At 38.5% G+C, this 24,308-nt stretch overlaps 1 protein-coding gene across 13 annotated transcripts in view; it reads right to left on the bottom strand.

The window, feature by feature from the left end:
* Positions 1-24,308, bottom strand: part of NPAS3 (neuronal PAS domain protein 3) — an 867,158-nt gene that overhangs the window by 231,993 nt on the left and 610,857 nt on the right. For all 13 annotated transcript variants that reach the window (XM_034937407.2, XM_034937408.2, XM_055097464.1 and 10 more), the window contains one exon: positions 10,763-10,852. In XM_034937407.2, the coding sequence (XP_034793298.2) occupies positions 10,763-10,852 (90 nt within the window). The remainder of the gene's footprint in view (positions 1-10,762; positions 10,853-24,308) is intronic.

Below are 24,308 nucleotides of genomic sequence, written 5' to 3'. Positions count from 1 at the left end.
TACACTGTTGTGACTTGGAAGCTGATGCCCCCAAACAGCTCAAAATTAGTAACATCATGATTCAGGATTGTCTGTTTTCCGTTCAGCTTGCTAATCTATGCTTCTTTTATAATTATTTTAAAAGGCACTATCTGATTTCCTGAGCACCGCCCCAGGTGTTCTAAGTGATAATGAAAGGATAAACATATCATCCAGTGTCACAGAGCAGTTGTGACATTTTAGAAATATCTTCAGTTCAACTCTTCTAATTTCCATGTATGCTACAGCCAAGGTTGCAGGCCCGTGTTTTTACTAAAGAGCTGAATGAGTCCCAGTAATTGCATGATTTACTTGTCTGCTCAAGTGAAAAGGTTTTGAAATGTAGTGGAATGGCACGGTCCTTTCTTGGTCTTTGCAAACCCGGCAACGTCAATTTTAATTAATGAACCGGAAAAATTATGGGGTTTTTTATTATTATTTCAGGGAATTGGTTCCTAGTCTCACCTCTTATTTTCCTTGAATTTGCATCTTCTGTCCTCAGGGATGTGTAGACTTTTCTAATTCACACAGATATGTACACAGGACATCACAAGCATGCAAAACTGCTGCTGTACAGCACTCTGAAGTGACCCTGGACAACTAGACTGAACAGTCGGATCATGTTTTCCTCTTCCAGACGACCAAGTTGCAAGCAACATTCCCATTGCACTTGGCAACCAACGCTAAGGAGATCTGTGCTTACTAGGAGGGATCTTAAAAAGTTGTCTGCCAAAAGAATCTCATTTTCCATCCTCATTTCTGATTGATCTTAAAATGGAATGCCTCTGAATACTTTAATTTTTGTGCCTCTCTCTCTTTCCTTCACTCCCTTTTGATTTTGTAGATTAGATAACAATCTCTGTATAGACATTTAAAGCCCAAAAAAGGAACTCACCACTTAAAGGAACACAAATACCCCATCTGTATTGTAATACAAATAATCTCTTACTTAGTCATCTGGCAGGTTTTTAGCCTTAACATTTCTTAAAGCAAGGCAAGCGTGTACATTTTATGGTAAAGAGCCAGATCTTTACCATAGATAGAGCTAGCACTATCGTTCACATTTTCTGGAAATATTTCTGCGTCTCCCCTGTTTATAAGGACAAGAACGTTTAGTACAAACGTTTTTTAAGTTCCTAAGAAATACCAAGTTTAACAATTAGGGACTTTAGCCAGAAAGAAGTACTGAAGAAAGTACAGTAGGAACAAATATGTGAAGGTCCAGGCTATAGAATAAAACTCAGAGGCTCAGGAAACCATCCCCTATCTGCATGTTCCTTAAAGCCTTAGCGCGTTCCTAGTGAAGAACCAATTTTTTTTTTTTTTGTTTCCATGGCAAAGCAGCGCTAAACAGGATTACCTGGGGTCCTAAAACAATGTTTCTATTTGCGAGAGAAGGCCAAGAGGGAAGGGGTTTCTTAATATAAAGCTTGCTTCTCCAAAACCTAGATGAAAATCTAAACAGCATCTGTAATTCTTTACCTGATACCCAGATGCATATTACTGACATACTTCCTAGGTTCACCAAAACCCACACATGGCCCACAGGTATCTGTGTTACCTCTGCCAAGGGCCTTGAACTGCCTTGAAAACATCCAATCTAGGCCATATTTTTTCCTTCCCAGGGAAAATTTCTTTCTGCATACATTCTCTTGCTCTCAAAAAGTTTGCATAGTTATTGAAAGTAATAGATTTAATCTGCCAGACATTAAAAATTAACAGCATCAGAGAAAGTTTTTGTCTTATTATTGAATGTGGTAAATTTGCAGCTGTAGGAGCCTGAAAGGAGGAAGAGACGCCCAAAGGAAAACCTGGTGTGCTGCTTTAGTGAGCCATTTTGGAAATTATTTATATCTGTAGATAAAAATGCAGTAGGCACGAAAACCATATCAGAAAGAAACAAATTGTATGCATTTATAAACATATATAGGCAGGTGAATAAACACATATTCACACAAAAATGCATCAAAAGATACTTTAAATAATTCAACTGCTATCAGTCTCTTTAACAATGATGATTTTAAGAAAAAGAGATTATATCTTTGGACTGTCATTCCAAAGAAGGGAGTGAGGATGAAAGATAAAAAGCCATAGGGCATTTGTTGTCTAAAACTGACATCAATTTGCAGGTTACCAGCCTAGTTCTAGAACTTATGCAAAAATCTAAAGTCAATTTCCTTATTACAGTCCTACTGAAATTATCACTGAAATTGTTGCTATGTTACTTCTGTCATGAAAACCATATCTTCTTATGTAAGAGCTAAAACCCAATATAGATTGAATGTGTGTGTGTAGAAATGAAATTTGGATTTCACATGAATTTAATGATTTTATGACCTCCTTCCCAGAAGGTCAAGTTATTTCTTATTCTTCATATGAGCAGTTTGCATTCACTCATCATTCTTATAGGGTCCAAGCTAACTGAGAAAGGATAGCTGGCTTAAGTGTAGAGGTATTATTTTGCATATATTGCCCATATAAGCACCACATTATGGACAGAAATTATCTTTACTTTCTAACTTTGCATAATAAAATAAGCCATTAAATTAATACCATATAGAAAATACTGCTTGTCAGGCAAAGAAATGTACATTGCTTTCCAGAAAACCAGGGACATTATATTGCCAACGCCTGCATGAATAATACATGGGTTAATTCAGAAAAACACCGTTTCATTATTTAAAAATGAATAAATTACAGACTTAGAATGATGACTAAATTTTCTTAATCTTACTTTTGCTCAGTGCTCTACTTCAAAATGAATCTGAAAATACTGTTTAATCCACACAAATAAAATGAACTAGCTCCTTACAAAGTATTTTTTTTCTGACTTTAGATCCCCTCAACTATAAAATGAAGAATACTCCATCTTCCTTTTTTTGTCTTGCTCACTTTAAGTCCAGAAATTAAGAAGCAATGTAGGTTTTCGATTCATACATTTGAAAATGGTAAGCTTATCTTGAATTATCCTGAGATTCTATGATTCAGTCTAACAAGAACAGCTCGCTGTGCACAAACTTCCTGTGTTTTAGCCTCACTGTCTGGAAAAATATGTTCAAAGGAATAAATAAGAATAACATGATTCTCACGTACGATGACGCACATTTCTTTCATTTTCTTTCACAGATAGTGGTCTACTCTGAAGACCTGTTAAAAATCAGTCCCATTTGGGCACTGATGAAAGCATGAGGAGAGAAAGAAATGCACCCGTAATAAGAAATTAATTTGGAGTTAAAATAAGTAAAACATCCCCACGCAGTGCATTCAGGCTAAGCATAAAGTGACAGCCAGCAGATTATTCTACCGATTTCTAATGCTGGAAATTCGGATGGCATTTACTAGCATAACCTTTCAACTCTGAGCACATCAATAGAGGCCGACAGTGGCTTGAAATATGATTCCTTGCAGATAGCATATCCTCATTCATCTGACTGTGCTGCTCTGTGCTCCATTGCACAAACAGCGTCTCACCCACTTCTGAGAGGACACTAATAAAAAAGGCATCAATTTTCAGCTCTAGTACTACTGTGATCTCTTTATATGTTCGACATCCAACATTAAATTAAAATGCTGTTATAAATCCTACTTTCTGAATCTGGAATGAGTGTTGGGTTTTTGTCGCATGAGACTGCAGCAAATCTTGTCAAAAGCAAGGAAGCACATCTTGTTCACTCAGAATTAATGTTGTGGATGAAAGAAGGAGGTAAAAGGGGTTGAATATGGTGAACTGAGGGTGTCAGAGGCAGTGGGGACTGGAGCTTCAGGGTGCCAAACCAGGCAGGGTATTTGCTGCTTTCAAGAAGTGGCTAATCAAGAATTGTAATTATCAACAACAAGCTGTGTGGCAGGAAGATTACTGATCAACAGACATACACATCCACACATCCATACATATCAACAGAAAAATTCTAGGCATAAAAAAATTGTCGATTATTACCCTGTGGAAGAAAAATACTTTCCAAACACCAACGGTCCTGAAGAAGCCCTGTGGATTCTATCAAATCTCTGCAAAGAGGCTGCCATTGGGATTCAAAGCCAAATAGCACAGGTGACATGTTTTCTGGGCCTTATGTCATTGTTACATAATTTTAAGGTTATAAGAGAAATACCTTAAATCACTGGATTGCAAGAGAATAATATTATTAGATACTGACATGTATGACTTAAGACAGTTTCAGAAGGGTTCTATGTAAAGATGACAGGGGAGGGAGGAAAATAAAACACCCTGCAACTACAGAGAAGAAAGAAACTGGTAAGGTTTTTCCATTCTGCTCAAGGTGGCGATGCATTATAGGAGAACATTAGGGATTTTTTCTACTCTTTCTGATGAAAAGATCCCTGCCAATATAGATGATCACCTAAGAACTATGAACTAAAAGGTATTAGGAGCTTCAACAAAGATACAGAGCACAGAGCTGTATTCTTCTGCCTGGCTCGTTCATAATTATGGATGAAATAAAGAAGCGTGTTTGCCTATTTGGAAGGGTGGGGTGGAAGGAAAAGGGGGAAGAACGAGCAGTTCAATATCTGGATCGAACAGAGGAACTTTTTCCCCCAAGGATCCTGCCGGGAGGAACCTTGACATGCACAAAGTCAGAACGTAGACAAAGTTGCCCTGGTGAGAACGATAAGGTCACCCGTGGGATTGCTGAGATTATCTCTGTCAAGCACTCGGACAGCATGCAGTCAAATGATGCATCATGCAGTCATTTTCGGGGGGGAAAAATCAATTTCTTCACCAGGTCGCTATTTGCTTTTCAAAGTGCCCTTGTAGGCCTTCACCACCAAGCATTTATCAATTTAAATGTTGTAAATTGATAATGTGCCACTGTGCCTTGTACTGTTTCTGAATTATTTTGATACTTATATTTTCTCAATAGTCTCCAAACCCTCAGAGCTTCCACATTCAAAAGGGCATTTTTCTTTGTTACACCCAGAAGTGATGAACTTTTCATGATTAGTGTACAGGAGAAAAATGTAGACTTGCTAGTTGGGGTGGCGGGGGGTGGTCACAAGCTGCAGAAAATTATATATTTTTCCGCTTTTTTTAAAAATTAAGGTATGTCTACTTGAAATGTTTTGAAAAGGGGGGCCATAAAGCAGTATTTGCATTCATTTATTAAAAGAACTCCAGTTATCCTAGCATTGAATACATTTAGAACACCAACTGCAAAAATGCTAACACTTGGCTCCATCATTGTAATCCCTCTGCTGTGTTGAAATAATACCTTTTTTGTCTTTATATTCCAGCTCTCTAGGATGTGATGATGCCAAACAAGAATAATAACTTACAAGGAAAGCTAACGTCTTCTTTTTTTTCCAACCCCACTACAGAAATATATATATCTTCTACAAGCAGGGAAGTAAGAGTATTAGCCACATACTAACCTCAACTTGATTTGCATTGAAAAACACAGAATGGAAGAGTGAGGCTTGCACTTTGGAAAAGCAAAAGAAAGACATGGCAGTTGCAAAGCATCTTTAACCTCCAGTGATTTATTGGCCCTCGGCCAAGTTATCAGGGGAATCTAATTCTTCTTTATTATTCAAATAAACCACATTTGGCACCATGGTTCCCTTTCAGAATAGCTTCACAAATAGACTGAGCTCTGTCATTTATTTGACCTTGTACTTGTGTGCTGTAGCTGTAATTTTATTTGCCATTTTATATAACAAATGCAGAGAAATCTAAAATATGGAGATGAACAACAGGATAAGGAAAGGAGTTTATGGCAAATATATCTGCATGGCTTAAAAAAAATACCAAATTTAAAACAACCACTTACCCCCTTTCACCTTCACCTCTATTAACTCTTATTATAATCTGCAGCCACCCTGCCCTTTTCAGCAAGCTGCCTTGAATCAAGCCAATTTGTAACCTTGTCTGCAGCTACCTTCTGGCTGGTTTACAATAGCCAGGAAATACCTTATATAAGGGTGAGGACTTGGTGAGAAAAAGGGAAGTGACTCATTATGTGCAGGAGGCGACTGAAGGCAGTGGGGGGTGATTAGAACACATTTCAAGAGAGGCTTTAGCTGGCACGTAGGGTATTTTCTAATGATATCACCCCATACAAATGTGTAAATTTCCTGGCTTGCTCTAGATCTCATTTTGTTGTAAACAGGACCCTATATTAACTTGAATGCATTTTGCTGGGACAGGTGTGCATCAGAATTATCCTGTCTCACCCCACTTTCCAGAAAAAATGTTTTCACAGGATGTGAGTCCAATTGTATTCTCTGGTTAACTCAGTCTCTCATGTCCTCTGCCTCTGGCAACGATAATGTGAATTTCTCATGAGGTCTTAGAAGAAAATGCGGGATGTGAGTATGGGTGAAGGAAAGCCAGTTTGAAACCCTGTAAACCACCAAACTAGCCAATGCTATTGTGAGGCCTGGATGTGGGAACAGAGCATCGCTCTCCGATGGTCTTCTGCACAGCTATGGCTGGTGGGGAATGGGCTTCTGCCTGCTTATGAGATTTGTAATTTGGGTCTTTGTGTTTGCTGTGTAGATCACGACAGCCTTGCTGTGAATATGGACTGCAGTGGAAGCAAATCAGTGTCATAATCTACAGGTTAGCTCGTCCAAAATCCTACGTGAGATTTTCAGATTTCAGTCCCAGAAAAACTTTGCCTTCCTTAAGAAACAATGGTTTTTCATTTTTGATGGTTTACTGGATTTCCCTTTTTGCTTTGGTTACCATGAAGCTCATGGTTACATCTGAAACTTTAATAAAGACCATTTATAATAAATGGTCTTTTTATGAGCCTCTTTGTTGTGTTTTCCTACTATGTGGTAACAGTTTACGTACTTTTGCTTATCTCCTTTTCCTTATTCCCTAGTTCTATTTTGACATTATTTTTATCATATGTGTTTATGTAAGCTATTTCAAATCCTTTGTGGAAAGAGGAGAGTATAAGCCAACAAATAAATATTTCTCTAAGCTTTAAATCCTGTATCAACTAGAAATATTTTTTATTTATCATGTAAAGTCTCTTTTGGATTCTTTGGCGATTAAGCCCCTTACATTTTGGAAGAGATTTCATAAACGCTGGCTATATATCATTGCTACATTTTCAGTGTTAGGGAACCCATTCTGTTTTCTTAATTCATTTCCACTTCTGCCTGTTCCATTATAGCTAGAAAGCAGAGCTGTCATGAACAGCTCTGAATGCCATCACCAGGTGTAAGAAGTTATTCAGTCTCTATGCAAGCCAAACTCAGCATCAGTATGTGGGAATCTTCCTTTAAGATAAGGCCTTTTGGTGAGTAACTGGGCATCATTTTTACACAGGAAAGCAAGTCAACAGTGCATACTTCTATAACCTGAAACCACTTCTTGGATGTTGTTAGGTTAAACATATACATCTCTCCTCTCTCCCCTCTCTCTCTCTCTCTCTCTCTCTCTGTGTGTGTGTGTGTGTGTGTGTGTATCTATGTGTATCTGGCAAAGTCAAGAGGACTGTTGAGGAGCTTCAGAAATCATCATCATTCACTCATTCCCATAATTACAACAAGATGAGAATACTTTAAAGAGAATACCTGGCATGCACATGCCCTGGACACCAGGAGCTGTCCCACCCAAGGGAGTGTCAAAGAGAAAATCCGCTCTGGCTGTCTCTATCCCCATGCTACACAACAGAGCTCAGTAGAAGTTTCCCTATCTTGTTTTCTTGTGAGCCAAAAAAGAATCCTAATTCTATCCTGAGCATAAGCTGTTTTAAAGCCACCACATTTATGTACACATTGAAAGAAAATAAAACTGAGGAAGGGATATCTTGAGAGTTAGCAATACAGACATAGCTATGCTCTGTAACAAACTGACATGCTCACAGTCCTCCTGAACAATTTCACTGGACAAGTCTTTGATGACAGAGTTGCACATTGTCTTTATTTAACAAAACTATTTGGAAAGGAAAGGAGGGTCCATAACTTTACAGATTCCTTATCACTGTCTAGAATTTGATAGAATAACCACTTAGCCAAAGTTGTAGAATACAAGCAGAGCATTTGGTTTGCATTTGATTAAGGGTGTGTGTGTGTGTGTGTGTGTGTGTGTGCTCATAAAAGAACAAATGCTTAATTTACTTAGAGTATATTTACTTTGTATATCACCCCACAACCCCTAAAACTGAAAAAGGGCATTGATGAAACTTGGAAAGAGTTGTATCTTGGGGACCTCAATTTCTCTATTAGGACTCAAACTGGGTTGAAAACTCTTTTCCAGAGTTTTAGCATAGATTTTTTGTTTTTCCCTCACGCTTTGGGCTTTTAAAAATATATCATGTCCTTATCAGATTCTTTTCATATTAATGCAGAACTATACTTAAGCTTTAGTTTTGAACTCTAAATACATAAACTGGTATATGCAAAAATCACTTTTAAATACATAAATTAGTATATGCAAAAATCACTTTCTACTGATTGACCCCTCATCAATTCAGTTGTATAGTGCTGCCAAATGAAGGCCCATGTCTCCTATCTCACAGCCTCTACCTGCATATTTGACAGTTTCTGCCAACACTGAACACATCCACCACAGGAGAAGAAGGCAATGGCACATTTTGGCCAGGGTCTGCCCCTGGATAAGTCAAGATGCCGACTACTGGTACGTGCTTTAAAACCCATTATATATAAAAGCAAGGACTGACTGCACAGAAATTGCCAGATACTGTACCATGTCTACATAGTTGCTTTATTTCACAGAAACGTCAATTATTTGTCTCAGATTTTACTTAATGATACAGTAGAAAAGCAGCTAAATAAAATACTTTTAAGGAGAAACCAGCATAGGGTTAAAGCCAAATTTTTCTTGAACAGATGATATTTCAGATGGCCGCACTATTCCAGATGCATCAATTTCCTTGAAAATCCAATCCATATATGTGCATATGCTGTGCTGGCAGGAGGATGGACTGAAATGGCCAAAACCCAAGAGCTAATATTCTTTTGGCCAGAATAATGCAATTATTATTTTCCTAGCTATCAGTCTAAGCATACAGAGCCATCTGTTATGCAAAGCAAACATACACATCTCAATTACAGAAAATGCAGTTGCCTTGACAGAATTTGGATTACACCACTAACCAGGGCTGTAAAATGTGTTTTGAGCTAGTATATAATGGATGCTTTTCAGGAGTTCCCTAATTAGCATTTACCTGCTTAAACTAATTATTCATCCTTCTTCTTTACTGGCTTATTAAACTTTGCTGGATACCCTGCATGAAACATGAATATGTGCATTGCAGAACAACAAACAGTGGTGTTTCCAGTTCTGTATGGTAATAACAACATTGCGACATGGTGGCTCACCAGTTTCAAAATTGCAGATTCTCAATACTAGGTCCCAGACAGATTAAGACAAGGCTTAAAGTCTGTTAAAGGCTATTACAAAACCAGATCTTTCAATAAGATACAAGAATACTAATACCGAGTTAACAAAAGCTCGGTTTCTATCATTTGCTTTGCTAAAGTCCACATAAAATAGAATTACTCCACACACTATAGCTAAGAGCTTGCATGTTCTTCAAAAAGCATTAACAGACCAGACCCTTGTTTGGATTCTCAACAGTAAATAATCAAATTTGGCAGTGTTTCTCCTCCTTCCCCAAGCCTCCTTACATGCCAAATATCTCTCTCTATTATTTTCCAATGTCTTTCTTGATTTAGCTATTACCCAGCAAACTCACTAACAGCCAAAAGGGCCCAGCCTTGCTGGATGTCTCCTTAGAGCTGTGCCAACTTTCTGAGTCTGGGGTGGGTCCCGTTTTAAAGGAGAGAGACAAATCTTATCTCTATCTCTAGCTTCAAGGGGCAACTGAACGAGCGGTAGATTATCCAACTTGGCAGATCATCACACACACACAAAATCCCTCCCACTGAGGCAGTGTTTTCCTCATGCCAAACTACCAGATGAAAGGGGTCAAACTCAGCCAATCACCTGTATGGGCGCAAATACCCAGATGTTCAGCATTTTTATGGAGAAAACATCTGGATAATTAGCTGAAGTGCAAACCTTGCTTCAGGATATTTTGGCATTCACCAGATGCAGCCCGTGTCTTGGAATTCACTGGAACTTAAATTTTTGTGTTCCAGGGGAATATCGAGAAGTAACATCCAGGATTTTTGTCCCTGGCCCATCAGCCTCCATTTTCTTTTCTTTTACCCTCCGAAAAACACATGTGAGTAATTAAATGGCAAATAATGAAAAGCTGTCTTATTTTATGAAATCATCTTTCAGCATTAGGAAGCATTTGCAAAGGCAGCAAAATATATCCTTGCTGGAACCCTCCCTGCAACACATTTTAATGGTCTCTTTCAGCATTTCTCGACTCCAAATGACTCCTGCCATTGTGTCAGCTCCCAGGATAATGCAGGGTACTCCATAAACATCCAGTAATAGGACACAAGGGAAGCACTATTAGTGTGTCCCTCTCCTACTGGGCACAGAGGTTTCAAAGTTCAAAACAACCAAGGGAAGAAACTTCATTTGTTCTCAATAAATTAATAATGATCCTTGGGGGATGGGGAGCGGAACTAAAGTTTTTGAGCACAAGTTTATTCTGAATGTTCAACACTGACACACAGGTTTCTCACTGACTTTGAGAGAACAGTCAGGTAAAGCCATTAAATAATAAATTTGATAATTCATGCTAAACAGAATATTCCTTGAAGAAGGAAAAACATGAGGCTGAAGAAGCCTTCATAATCGCTGCCAAGAATCTAAAATTGTTTTACTTACTTGTGAGAGGCCTAGGTAGATGGAGACTGTTTCGGAAATGTACAAAAATTTTCCTTCTTGATTTAGTGCAAATACAAAGCCATCCAGGGACTGCAGGAAAAAGAATAAATATATAAATAGATTAATAAATACAAAGGATGCAGATTTAATTAGTAAGGCAACTGAGAAAAAGCAATACATTGAATTTTTTTTTTTTTTTTTTTTTTTTTTTTGAGACAGAGTCTTGCTCTGTCTCCCAGGCTAGAGTGCAGTGGCACGATCTCGGCTCACTGCAACCTCTACCTCCTGGGTTCTCCTGCCTTAGCCTCCCGAGTAGCTGGGACTACAGGCATGTGCCACCATGCCCAGCTAATTTTTGTATTTTTAGTAGAGACAGGGTTTCAGCATGTTGGCCAGGCTGGTCTCGAACTCCTGACCTCAGGTGATCCACCTGCCTCAGCCTCCCAAAGTGCTGGGATTACAGGCGTAAGCCACCGTGCCCGGCCACGCTGAATTTAAGACCGTCTTTTCTCCATGTTTAACGAAAGTCCTAAGATCTTTTAGTATTGCATTATACATGAACAAATTAAATGTCTGAATTAAGACTGAAAGCTTTCTTTTACTTTAGGGACTTATGTCTCTGTCATTTTGATCAAGATACATTACATTCATGTACAAAATAAGGTCATGCTGATTTTATGAGCTGTTGCCTTTATTTTTTTGGATTCAGTGGTTACTGAGATTAAATCAGCAAGATTCTCCATTAAATAGTTGAACAGGAATAAAGATCGTAATGAAATGAAAGAAAAAAAGGCTTCCTATATCAAGAGCATGTAAAATCACTACTTGCACTACTACGAACATCAACAATTTGCTAATTAATAAGGAATTATGCCTTCTTTACTCCCAGTGCCCATTGTGTTAGAACAACAGGAAATGTCAATACATTAAGGGATAATGTTTACGGGCTGCCATCTTACAAACTGTAATCCTGTTTTGCAAAACTCTCTGTTAAAGTTTTATAGTGACACTTTTAGTTTCTATCACAGCTCCTGAAATGGAACAAAAGAAGAAAGAAAGAAAGAATAAAGAAAGAAAAAGGATGCTACACATCATCTGTAACTCCTAAAACCTCAGTCCACTTTCCAAATGGAGGGTTGCATTTTCAGTTTGATGAATGGTGTAAATCATCATGAACTCCAACTGCAATATAGCATTCAAACTGAGAATAAATTTGTTTCACATTCTTGCAATGCAGTGCATCCTACACCCTCTGTCATCCACATGTCTTTTGTTTTGCTTTATATTTATTTTTAACAAGGTAAGTTGCACAAATGCTGCTTGTACAGGAAAAAAAGTTTTTAAATGTGAGTGGTGTTAAAAAAAAAAAGGCTGTGAATTTGCAAATACAGGAAACCCACGCTGGGAACAAGGTGTATGAAAACACTAAATTAATGACAAAATATGTAAAATATAGAAAGGTGGAAGAAGTGTGTAAATTTAGTTAGAAATATGTGCCTTCTCATATCCTAGCAATAATTTCAGTCTCCTAAAATACTGAATTTTGGGGGAATATATATTATATATATTCTTATATATATTATATATATTCTTATATATATATGTGTATATATATGTATGCATACAGATACACACACATATATTATATGTATGTATGTATATATAAAATTTCAATTTTCTGCCAGATACAGTGGCTCATGCCTGTAATCCTAGCACTTTGGGAAGCCAAGGTTGGCAGATCACTTGAGACCAGGAGTTCACGACCAGCATGGCCAACATGGTGGAAACCCCATCTCTACTAAAAATACAAAAATTAGCTGGGTGTGGTGGCACACCTGTAATCCCAGATACTTGGGAGGATGAGGCACAAGAATCACTTGAGCCCGGGAGGAGGAGGTTGCAGTAAGCCAAGATCACGCCACTGTACTCCAGCCTGGACAACACAGCAAGACTCTGTCTCAAAAAAAAAAAAAGTGGATTTTCCTGTTTCCTGACCTGTTTTCACTGCCCCACTGGTCAGCAACTGTGGATGACACCCAATCCCCTCCTCTGATTTCTTGGGTTCTGAAAACAATTCAAAAGTCACATTATATTGTTCCACTAAAGGGCAAATTACATGATAGATGAGTTTTAGCTACAATAATACAGTAATGCCAACTTACATTTATTAAGCATTCTGTGCTAAGCAGTTTGCACATATTGTCTCTTTTAATTTTCACAAGTACTATATGAAGTTATAGTATTATTATCTACATTTTTTTTTTTTTTTAGACGGAGTCTTGCTCTGTCTCCCAGGCTGGAGTGCGTTAGCGAGACCTCGGCTCACTGCAAGCTCCGCCTCCCGGGTTCACACCATTCTCCTGCCTCAGCCTCCCGAGTAGCTGGGACTACAGGCACCCGCCACCACGCCCGGCTAATTTTTTGTATTTTTAGTAGAGACGGGGTTTCACCGTGTTAGCCAGGATGGCCTCCATCTCCTGACCTCGTGATCTGCCCGCCTCGGCCTCCCAAAGTGCTGGGATTACAGGCGTGAGCCACTGCGCCCAGCTGTTATTATCTACATTTTATATACAAGGAAATTGAGGATTAGTGAAGTTAGGCAACAAGCCTATTCCTAGTTTGGAGTTTAGATTTGAACTTTGGCAGCGGGACTTAATAACTAACTATACTGCCTTACAATAAAAATAAAGATTCTCTAATTGACATGTGTAAATTAATGAAAAGGCGAATATTCACAGCATTTCTGAAACTAAAATATTTACCCTAAGAGGCAGCCTGTACATCTTAAACAACGCCCCTTGTTTTTGAACAATTTGTGTTCAAACAATAGAATCCTTTCATTGTGGGTAGAAGACAGAGGGGAAGTAGGATGGCAAGAGATTACTTAAGTTACTTCCACAGGAGGTTACCTGGCCACCTTTGCTGCGAAATATTTCTCCGGAACCAGCTTTTGGGAATAAAATACTGTCTAAGGGAACTGGGCTCCTTACCTTTGACAAAACTGCCAAACCCTCTGCAGTCTTTTCTGATAGAGCCTTTCAAGCACAGGATGTAGTATAGCGGAACCTCACTTTGAACCAGTGCAAGGGGAGAGATATTTCCTTCCTACAAGTTTGGGAAGGATCTAATTTCAACATATCTTTACCTCAAACAAGATGTCTCCTGAGGCTGACTCATGAAAATTAGGACCCTCCCCTTTGTGACTATTCCCTTGGATCTTATAAAAGGGCTTATTAGATTTTCCATTCGACCTGATAGCCATGGCTTGGTACACAATCACGGAGAACAGTGTAAGTCATCTTCTCAAATTTTAATATGTCATTGTCAATTAGAGCAACAACACAAAGAAAGATCACAGGAGAACTTCCAAGGACACAAAGGACAGTTGGAAGCCTGGTTGGGTGCAGAAGGATGGACTGATGAAGCTGGTGTGGGGATAATATCCTATAGTTCTAAACCTTCATTTTACAGAGGAGGAAACTGAGGCACAGAGAGGCTAAGTGGCCAGACAAGATCAGATGGCCAGTCAGTGGCAGAGCCAGGATTAAATCTTCTTCACTCCCATAAAATTATTAAAGCATTTATGGCATTGTATGCTTCTGGTTGGCTTATTCAGCTCTCAACTAGAGAATTTCTGAATCACTGAATTTCTCAACAGTGAGGCAATGCCTTATTTATCTTTCTCTAGCTGGCACCTAACAACCACTCAATCAAGATTTATGAAATCCAGTTCTACCTCCATGCTCAGTGCTCCCTTTTCCTTATATCACAAATACCATAATGACTAGTAAGGATGGAAATTATTTTCTTGAGGAGTCCAGCTTATGGACTTAGATTATTTACAGATTCAGATTCCACAGATTTCCACTATGGTCTGGGATACCTCCTGATATTCAGAATAGAATGGATTCTTTTGTGTCCTTCAAAGTACCCAGTGCTATTTCTGAATAGATGTGTCATTTGCTGTCTACGCATATCCTTACTTCCTCACTAAAGGGGATTGTGATTTTTAACATGAGGTTCAGATTTCATGGACTTACTAAAATATTTGAGGAGGTTTGGGCACCATAGCAGGGTAAAAGAATATCTGGAGGCTAAACATCTGATGCTATTAAGCAGTGGCGATCTAAGAACTGGCCAGTTTTTTTTTGGCAAAAACAGAGGCTTCAACACATGTTCCAATTTCCTGGTGAGATTAAAATGAGTCTATGTCTACATGACACAAAGACATCCAGTCAATTCAATTAAAAATAACGGCCAATTTGGTAGGGGGGAAAACAACTAGTTAAATTAGTTGTTAGTCATCACAGAAGTGAAACACACACACACACACAGACACACCAACAACTGGTTAATTTACCATATTTTTCACTTTTATGCTTATCATTTTAGTCAATTATACCTATAGTCTCAGATCAATGTCCATATCTCAGATTTGATTACCTTTCAAATAAAAAATGGGATATGAAGTCAGGTCTAAAGTGGATTGCCAAGGTCACTTTTCTCATAGCCACTACCTTCTGATTCAGGATTGTCTCTGCTATAGGTAGCTGCATGTTGCCACTCAGAAGAGTTTGAAGGGTAGCATCATTGTTGGTTTAATTTGGGTGTTATCAATTTAAAAAGGTGGGAGGAGGAAGAAAACAGTCAGTTAGTCTTGGAAACCAAGTATGATTAATCTCAAAGTTCTGTGGAATTTTTTTTAAATTTTGAATCAAGAAAGCTATTATATACTCCGCTGTTCAATCACTGCAGGCTACTTTTCAATTTTTTTTTCAACTGCCCACTGTTTTCAACAGGCGCCAATTAAGATTCTGGGGTCAAAGGGTTAATTACATCTTCTTACTCACTATGTAGAATTTTCTGATTATTAACTAAGGTTGGATTAAGATGAAAAAGAACCTACACAAATGTTAATGCTAGTCCCTCCTCAAGAAGATTTATTATAAAGCCATGCTGAAATCTATCTGCTTTCCTCAAAGCAGATGGGGAACGAAATCTTAGAAGAAACAGTAAAACAGACATCTTAAAGACATGCAAGTATCTGATTTATCAAGACAGTTTTCTTATTACTGAAAACAGTTCTTAGCCATCCAGACAGGGCTGATCGGAGATTTCCTTTGTCACATCCCAGTAAGTCTATGAGGTACACATGCAAGAAGTGAGGCTTGGATACAGAAGTCAGGAGTTACAGCATCTCTGAATAATAATGCCTGTAATTATAACTTATATCCCCTGACATTAGTGTAACATATAAAGTGTAAGGCATAGTTTCTTAACCCCAAAAGCTGAATGCTTCTAACAGTACTTGTCAAATGATGAGGTTACTTCCTTGCAGGGTACGGAACTAACCACAGGTTCATGATTGAAGGTATACTAATGTTTAATGCATTGTGCTAAATGGATTTATATTTGTCAAAGGAGTTTTGCCTCTGCTTTCCTTTTTGTGCATATTCCTCTGCAGCCAAATTTCGCAGAGTGACATCTTACCATGGTGCTCCTTTAGGGACAAGTTTTGAGTATATAAGCACTCTGAAATTAGTAGTTCTTTCTTTGACATTCCAGTACAGAAGGGGGAAAAAATCACCCCAAACTCTTTTCCTATGACTTAACTCCAGTTAGAGAGAAGAATTACCAGTAGGCTAGGTTATTTTAATGACAGATTATTTTAAACTAAGCCTTCACCATCTGTTCCACCCCCTAATTATGAATGCAAAAAGAACATATTTCACAATTACATCAGTAAAAAAGTAAGATATACATGATTTAAATGCATGCATGTGCTCCGTGTCCAATGTGCCATGCATCTGTGATGTTCTTCCAATTCAGGCTCAGACTGCAGAGAAGATGCCCATACGTGATAGAGTATAATCTCTGACATACTCAACTTTCCCTTCAAACCCAGAGTTCTTCACTGTTGTGACGTAACTCCGTTAGGACAACAGCAGAGCCTGAATTCGGGCACTATGCATATCAGACATTAGAAGTGAGCATTTAATAGCTGCTAAGACAGCTTTGCTGTTAATAAGGAGAGGCTCTGTGAGAAAACTGCCTCCATTCCGTAAGCAATGGGTTAGCCTTGGGAAGAAGTGGGTCTGCTCTTGAACCATATGAGAAGCCTGGCTGGAGAGTGAGAACAGGACTCCATTGCCTATCTTTCCACTCTGTTTTGGCAGCAGTTAAAAGAGTTGGAAAGAAACAAATATTTCTTAAATTTTTTGGCCTTTTGATACAATCACACTGTGATAGCGCTCATTAAAATGCCATATTGCCCTCCGAATGCACTCAGGAAGTGATGCTATACTGCTCAGGCACACACATGTGGACTCCAAGCGACTTCAAGGAGAACCTGGATGGTGCCCAAAGTGCCCACATGTGTCTGTTTACGGGGAAGAAAAAGATTCACAAATTGTGTCTTTGCAATCTGACTTAACAATCCAGCACTGTGCAGAAACAAAAGCCTTATTTTCAGGAATAAGAATCTAAGTCAAGTATATTTTCTCAAAGTGGATAAAAGCACACGCATCAAAGGTTTAGGCTTTATTTAACCCTTAAGAATCTCTAAGAGCTTTCTGTTCCTTCCTTTGCCTTTCAATGAGTCAACTGCACAAAGGATAGCATAGGTTCAAACTGTCAGGTACCAAAAGCCACATGTTTCCCAATCACAACACCAAATTGGATTAGTTAAATTTGACTATTTTTCTACTAAAAAATAAATCCAGAACAGCAAACTGTGATGCCTCAAACCACCTTTCGTAAGGGTTTCCTACAACAAGTAAATTGAAACATCTTAGGTGAGAAAACAGTTAAGAGCCATAGATGGCCTCTCTTCAGTCCTTAAAAGAGAGGCAGCAGAATAAAAGGAGAGACACTGAGCTAGCAAAATGTTAAAACATGAGAAGAACAAAGAGACCCACTTTCTGAGCAAGACGAGGTTTTACTTCTGCTCCTTAAAATTCCATTTTGGGGGAGCTGTGTATCAAAGTACTGACATTTTCCTCTGGGATGCTAGTTTAGGCTTTACTTCCAGCCTTGAGGGATGCAGATTTATTGATTTGCACATCCAGCCAAATGGACAATAGGCTCTGGTCAAAAGACAGTGACTGGCTTCTGATCCACAGGGGCAACTCCATATTATCTCTGGTTTGTCCCAGAGGAACCGGGGCTCCATTTGGGGCACAGGTGAGCACATGCTCCTTTTGCCTCAAGGAGAGGATTCCAATAGTTATTCTAGAGCACAAATATTCATTGCAATGCTACATCTGCTGTGCATACATGTGGTATGTTAAAGTACTGAATGGTAGACTTCCGAATCTAAGGGCTCATTCCTTACTGTGCTTCTCTCTCATTGAATTCAGAGTTCTTTTTCAAGGTACAGGACGAATTCCCACCTTGGCAGAAGTAATATAAACAATACATTGCACTGGTCCTGAATGGCCTAAAAATGTCACCGCTTTGCTTTGGCTAGAAATATATGCTGTTCACTCACACGTGGGTACCAGGTGTCTTTCAAGTTGTTGGCATTAAAAAAAACAACTGAAAGAAAAGAATAAATAACAACTGTTTACCTTACATCCTGTCGAATATAGGCTACTGGAAAGTAGGAAGTGGTCTTCATTATATATATATTATATATGAATCAAATATGCTGTTACACATATTATATATAATATATATTGCATTTATTGTTATCGGATATCATAAACAATGCTCAGTTCACTCAGTATTCACCAGGGAAAAGAAAAGGAAGCAAACATTTGTTAGTCACATTACATAGCTCACATGTGAGATAGGTATTATTTAATCCTACTTTGCAGATGAGGAAACTGAGGTTCAGAGCATTTAAGTACATTGCTCAATGTCACCTAACTAACATGTGGTAGAGCTGAGAACAAAGGATCCTTTGACTGCTTTTCCTCCCACTGCTGAGACTACCTGCTGGGTATTTTAGTTGTTTCACACCTCGATATAGCTGTGTGGAATCCTTGCCTCCCTCTTCCAGCATTTCTTTCCACATGAGTGAGTCTCATGCTCTTTCTGTTTAGAAAACACCTGTTGACTGCAACAGAAAGCACCTGTTGAGCTCTTATTATGCATCAAGCCCATGACAGCCTGAGGTTCACAAAGGGGAGTGAGACAAGGTTCCCAATCACAAGCTGCTTTCTTAAAGACGACTCATCTGTGGGATCCAAGACTAAGAAAATGAATAAAGTTGAAAATTAACTTTATAAAACAGAAAGCCCCAAGGCAAAGGCAGTTTCCAATTTAGGATACCCTGAATACACAGTGGGGACCCCTGGATGACCCAGCTCCAGACCTCCTGTAGGTTGGTGTTGTTTTGGGGAAATGCGTGGAGTGCTCGATTTGGAAAACATGCAGTCAAAAGACCACCAGACTTTGAAGAAATTCCCATGAGTTGGAAGAAGATCCTAGAGCCCAGAAGTGGACAGGGGACCCCACAGGTAATAAATAATCCCTAGTAGAAGCACATCTCCAAATAGGCAGCCGGTACGTAAGACTGGACCACACCACATACAAGCTGGCCAGAACACTGACCCCATTTCCTGTCCCAGAGTTTTTCATTCAGACTTCTATGTTAGCTTTTTCCCCCTTCTCTGGTAGTATATACATACCATTTTATATAGAAGTCAATGTGAAAATAAGATAGTCTACAGAAATTTATTTTATAGTCATATTTACCTGAAAGTACAGCCTCACTTACCTGAAAACACACCCCTGATGTTGGCAGGGAAACCCACAGTGCTTCTGTTATGGCTAATTATGATATGAACCTGACTGTTTACTGGGCAGTGGGAGACTTTTAAAAACAGGCTCTTAAGACAAAATAATAAATGCTTTGTACAGGTATTTCTTTAGGTAAGGAGGTTTGTGTCGGGAGTAGTAACAATGATTAAAGAATCCCTTAATGAATTTAGAATATTAAAAGACCATTTAGAGACCACAGACACTAATCTGGTGCAATCATGTGTTTTATTTCTAGGAACATTTTATTTGTATCTCCAGAGAAAAGGCATTAAAAACATTTGTACTCAAAGGAACTTGATGGTTACAAATATAGTTCAGAAATTCTGGTTGAGGATAATTCATGGGCCATGAAACCCTTCTATGTTAATTTCAGGAAATCATTGTAAATAGGTTCTTTGCTCTTTATTTTATATATCATTCATATAATTAACAATTAATTTTTAGTAGAACCACATACAGCTATAAATATGATGGGCTGATAATAGAAACTAGTATTTAGTTCCTGGAGTCAACAATGCTTAGAATTGTTTTTAAAATTTTTTGTGAGTAACTGCACCTCTTCTGGGTCCTTCACTTTACAATACTGAAACCTTTATATTGGTTTTCTGTGAATTCCAGATGCTTAGAGGCTATGTTGCTTCACTGCCTTAGCTCCAGGATTTAGCTTCATATGAAGCAGAGATACATATTTATAGGGAAGTTAATTATTCTGATGGACCTGAGACCTGGTCCTGAATGATCTGTGGATAAACAACATGGTTTACCGTTTGCTATGGCTCTCGGCTGCTTTGCTAACCTTCTTTCATTTCACAGTTGGCTGCTGAGTCTAGGTGAGAAGGACCAGCGTACGCTGCCTATCCACAGAGCTCTCATTCTGTTCAAGGCTCCAAAGAAATGGAAATGCTTCTGCTTTTATCCCCATGTGCCAGACTATGTAACACATGAGAAGTAAAAAAGATTATAGATTTTTATGGTTTGCTAACATACTTGCTTATATCCAGAACATAACAACTAATATCATAAGAAATCTTCATCAGTGACGCTCTTGATGGCATCCTTCAAAGTAGAACAATTCAGCTTGTGAAATTTGCTAGGACCAAATTTGCTAAGTGTACATTAAATGACAGTCTTAATTTATACAATTAAAAGCAGTAATGCTTACTAGGGAGGCTGAGGCAGGAGAATCGTGTGAGCCCAGGAGTTCGAGGCCAGCCTGAACAACATAGTAAGACCTCGTCTCAAACAAAACAAAACAAACCCCAAATAACAAAAGAAAACAACAGTGGTGCTTGGCTGTATTGATCCTGGCTTCTCTGTGATCTAATTGAGGAACAGAATGAAAGGACTGAGCTGAGATATGGGGTTTTTGGTGTTGGTAATTTTGTGGAATGATTTAGTAAAGAAGAAAATCAAATTCTGGTATTTTCCACTGGCTTCCTAAAGTGAATCTTTTGTTGTTTGTTTTTTAAAAAGTGAAAAGAGAAACTGGAATTTTCTTCCTCTTTCTGATTGTACTTCAATGACTATTCTGGCTGGAAATGAATTCAGTGCTATCACTGAAGAGGGATTGGCCATTCATTACTTGAATTTGTAAGATCAAAAGGTGATTACACCGAAATCTCAATGAGTTTTAATAGGAATCATGGGAATGAAGTTGTCTATAAAGAAGGTAAGTATAACTAACTAAAATATGAAAATAATGTGTAAAGTGACTGCCTTGAAGGTAAACGCAGATATGTTAAGGTGATTTGAATAAGGCAAGGAATGTAACTAAACCATGGAAACCACTGTGCTGACCATCTCTGTGCCTTTCTGACCTATCATATCAGACAGCAAAAGATAATAGACTCACATATCTTCTGTTTTAGCCATCTGACTGATGTATCAAATAATCACTGTGATTGTTTTTTTCTTTAAAATAGGCACTCAGCCTGTAATCCTAGCACATTAGAAGGCCGAGGTAGGCGAATCGCTTGAGCTCAGGAGTTTGAGACCAGCCTGGCAACATGATGAAGTCTTGTCTCTATCAAAAATACAAAAAAAAAATGTAGCCGGCTCTGGTGCCACATGCCTGTGGTCCCAGCTACTCTGGAGACTCAGGTGGGAGGAACACTTAAACCTGGAAGGCAGGGGTTGCAGTGAGCCGAGACTGTGCCACAGCACTCCAACCTGGGTGATAGAGTGAGACCCCGTCTCAAAAGTAAAATAAAATAGATGCTCAAATTTGTTTAAAAAATATTTGAAAAGGTGTAATCCAGTGCTGTCTTGAAGTGAAAGGTTTTATGCAAGTAATAGATTGTCGGTATCAAAAAGCAAATTATATCTAGTACATGAATTGTCACTGGATGGTCATTTTTTTCAGACACAGATTTGTTCTATATATTTTGAGATGCCTGGACATTTGGTTATAAATAAATATAAACATGTTCACATATGCTCCTGTAATTACTAACTGGGGATGAATCATTTGTTGGAGCTAATAATGCTACCATATACATGTCCCAGGGCAGAAGAAAGTGTCAATAGCTTTTGTCCAGATATAGCCTTTCCTTTCCCTCTGTTCCAGAGTGCTGTCAACACATGTGATCTCTCCCTTTCTTAGGTTCTTTAGGTGAAGTCAGAGGTCAGTAGCTGGCATCTCAGCCAACAAAGGGCAGACCTTGTCATTCTGCTTTTTCCTAAGCAGCACAGAGTGTTAGCCTGCTGGGAAGGTATAACTTAGTGTGCATTTTGAATTGGGCTATTTGGAATAGATTGCCACAGAACAATCTACTTTTGCTACAGAGCCCTTATCACCTAACACACCTGAGTAATCGCTGGGTAAACTGCTTTCAGTGAATTAGGACAATGTGGTTTACTGAAGTTGTATAACAGCCATAGCATTACACATCCTACAAGGGATTTGCTGTACCAATAATCTAGGTTATGTATGATCTATTCAAATACACTGATGTGCTCATCGAAAGTAATTCCAAAAGAAATTTGGAGTTGGTCATATTGATAATCCGCTCACTAGAAACCTTGAATCAATAATCTCAGTATAATTCTAATGTGCACAATGATTATTTACTCACTCTTTTGTCTTAAATAGCTGAAGATGTGTTAGAACAAAAATAATTTAAAAATGGATATATTCCACCATTCACTACATTTGATGAATGACGGTCTACATCTCAATGACTATTAGACTTATTAAAATTAGCATACAGAATTGTAGACTAATTATAGACTAAAGTGGCCTCAACCATATATAGCAATAATACGTTCAGCCACAGCTGTCACCTCTTACTTAGTCTTTCTCAACGTTCGATGTCAAAGGCATCCGAATTCCCAACAACGATTGTATGAAGGGATAAAGATACTGATTAATTTCCGAGTATTATTTTTTCACTTGGCCCTCCGCCTGATTTCTTTTAAGAGCTGGGCACATGAACTAATACTTACTTTCATTATTACAATAGTAGTTATCTTAGTCTAGAATCAGAAGACTACAAGATGATCAACTTCACAGTTGAGAAAATTTCCACAAACTCTTATACAAACTTGTAGAATATTTTGAATGAAGTCCTAATAATTTAAGAAGAATGAATCCCCCTGACAACTGTTGCTTAGACCTAACTTAGATTCTAAGTAAATAGCAACCTCCCTGACAAATGACAGTAGCCTGAAAAAGTGAGGAAGTACAATGTCAGATGATATCGCCTGGAAAACGACAGTGCACAGGTTTGGGACCAACCGTCTTTGTGTCCCTTCTATGTTCTTATTTTAGTTCCCTTTTCATACTTTTCTTTTGTTTCTTCTTCACTTTTCCTTTCATCTTTTGGTGATGAATGCATTTTGCATTCATCCATTTAGTGAAAGAGGGGCCGATGGCTGCAGGGAGAGTGTGGACCGTACTTCGCAGCCAATGTTCCCGTAAATCCTACTCTAAATGTATTTGTATGTGAACCCAGGGCAGTGAACCAACTCTGAATTCATTTATACATCTGACTCAGGGGTGTATAATGATTACTGACAAATTTTGAAGACCAAGAATGGCTCTGAATTTGTGTTGGCTAGTGTAAATTTCATAGGGTTGAATATTGGGGATAGACTCTTTTTGCCTCCAATGAGATTTGCTCATTCTAGCCTTGACCTTTCCCAACAAGTCAGATTTGTTTTATTGTCCTGCTTGGGGGTTGTGCTTTAGTAACAGGATGACCTATTTTAATTTCTACTTAAATGTGTCACAGCCTGAAAAGTGACTTCCCCTAAAGGACTGAGTCCTTAAAGACTCAAACTGGCCTTTGAGACCAAATGGAAGACTTGTATCCCAAAGCAAATAAAAATATATTAAGGGTTTTACAAACACAACCTTAAGTCTTTATCATTTTCTGTATGTGCCTTCTACTCTCATTACAGGTTAACTATACTTGCTTAAGACATTTGCTGCTCCTTTCCACTAGATTTTTACCTTTCTGACTCCTTTCCTGCCACGACAGGAGCCTTTCATGAAAGTGTTAGCCAATATTATTTTGCCTTTTCCTAAACAGCACACAGACATGACCCACAAGGCAGGCCTAATGTACTAGACGTAGACATAGGTCTGCAGTTTATCAACATCCTTAATTTCACATGAGCTGGTGACTAGCATTAATCTCAATACTGTATAATGCAACAAGCTCAGCTCTTTCTCGTAAGCTCAGCAAGGTGCAAGTAAGGTATCCTCACAGGCAATGAGCAAAGAAATCCATTCCTTCACAGTTTTCAAAAGGCAAGTCTTTATATTGGGGCCCCTGTG

Source organism: Pan paniscus, chromosome 15 (assembly GCF_029289425.2).
Source record: "Pan paniscus chromosome 15, NHGRI_mPanPan1-v2.0_pri, whole genome shotgun sequence".
In the NCBI taxonomy this organism is placed as follows: domain Eukaryota; kingdom Metazoa; phylum Chordata; class Mammalia; order Primates; family Hominidae; genus Pan; species Pan paniscus.
Note: the sequence above shows the minus strand (reverse complement) of the source record. Positions and strands in the feature narration are given on the sequence as shown.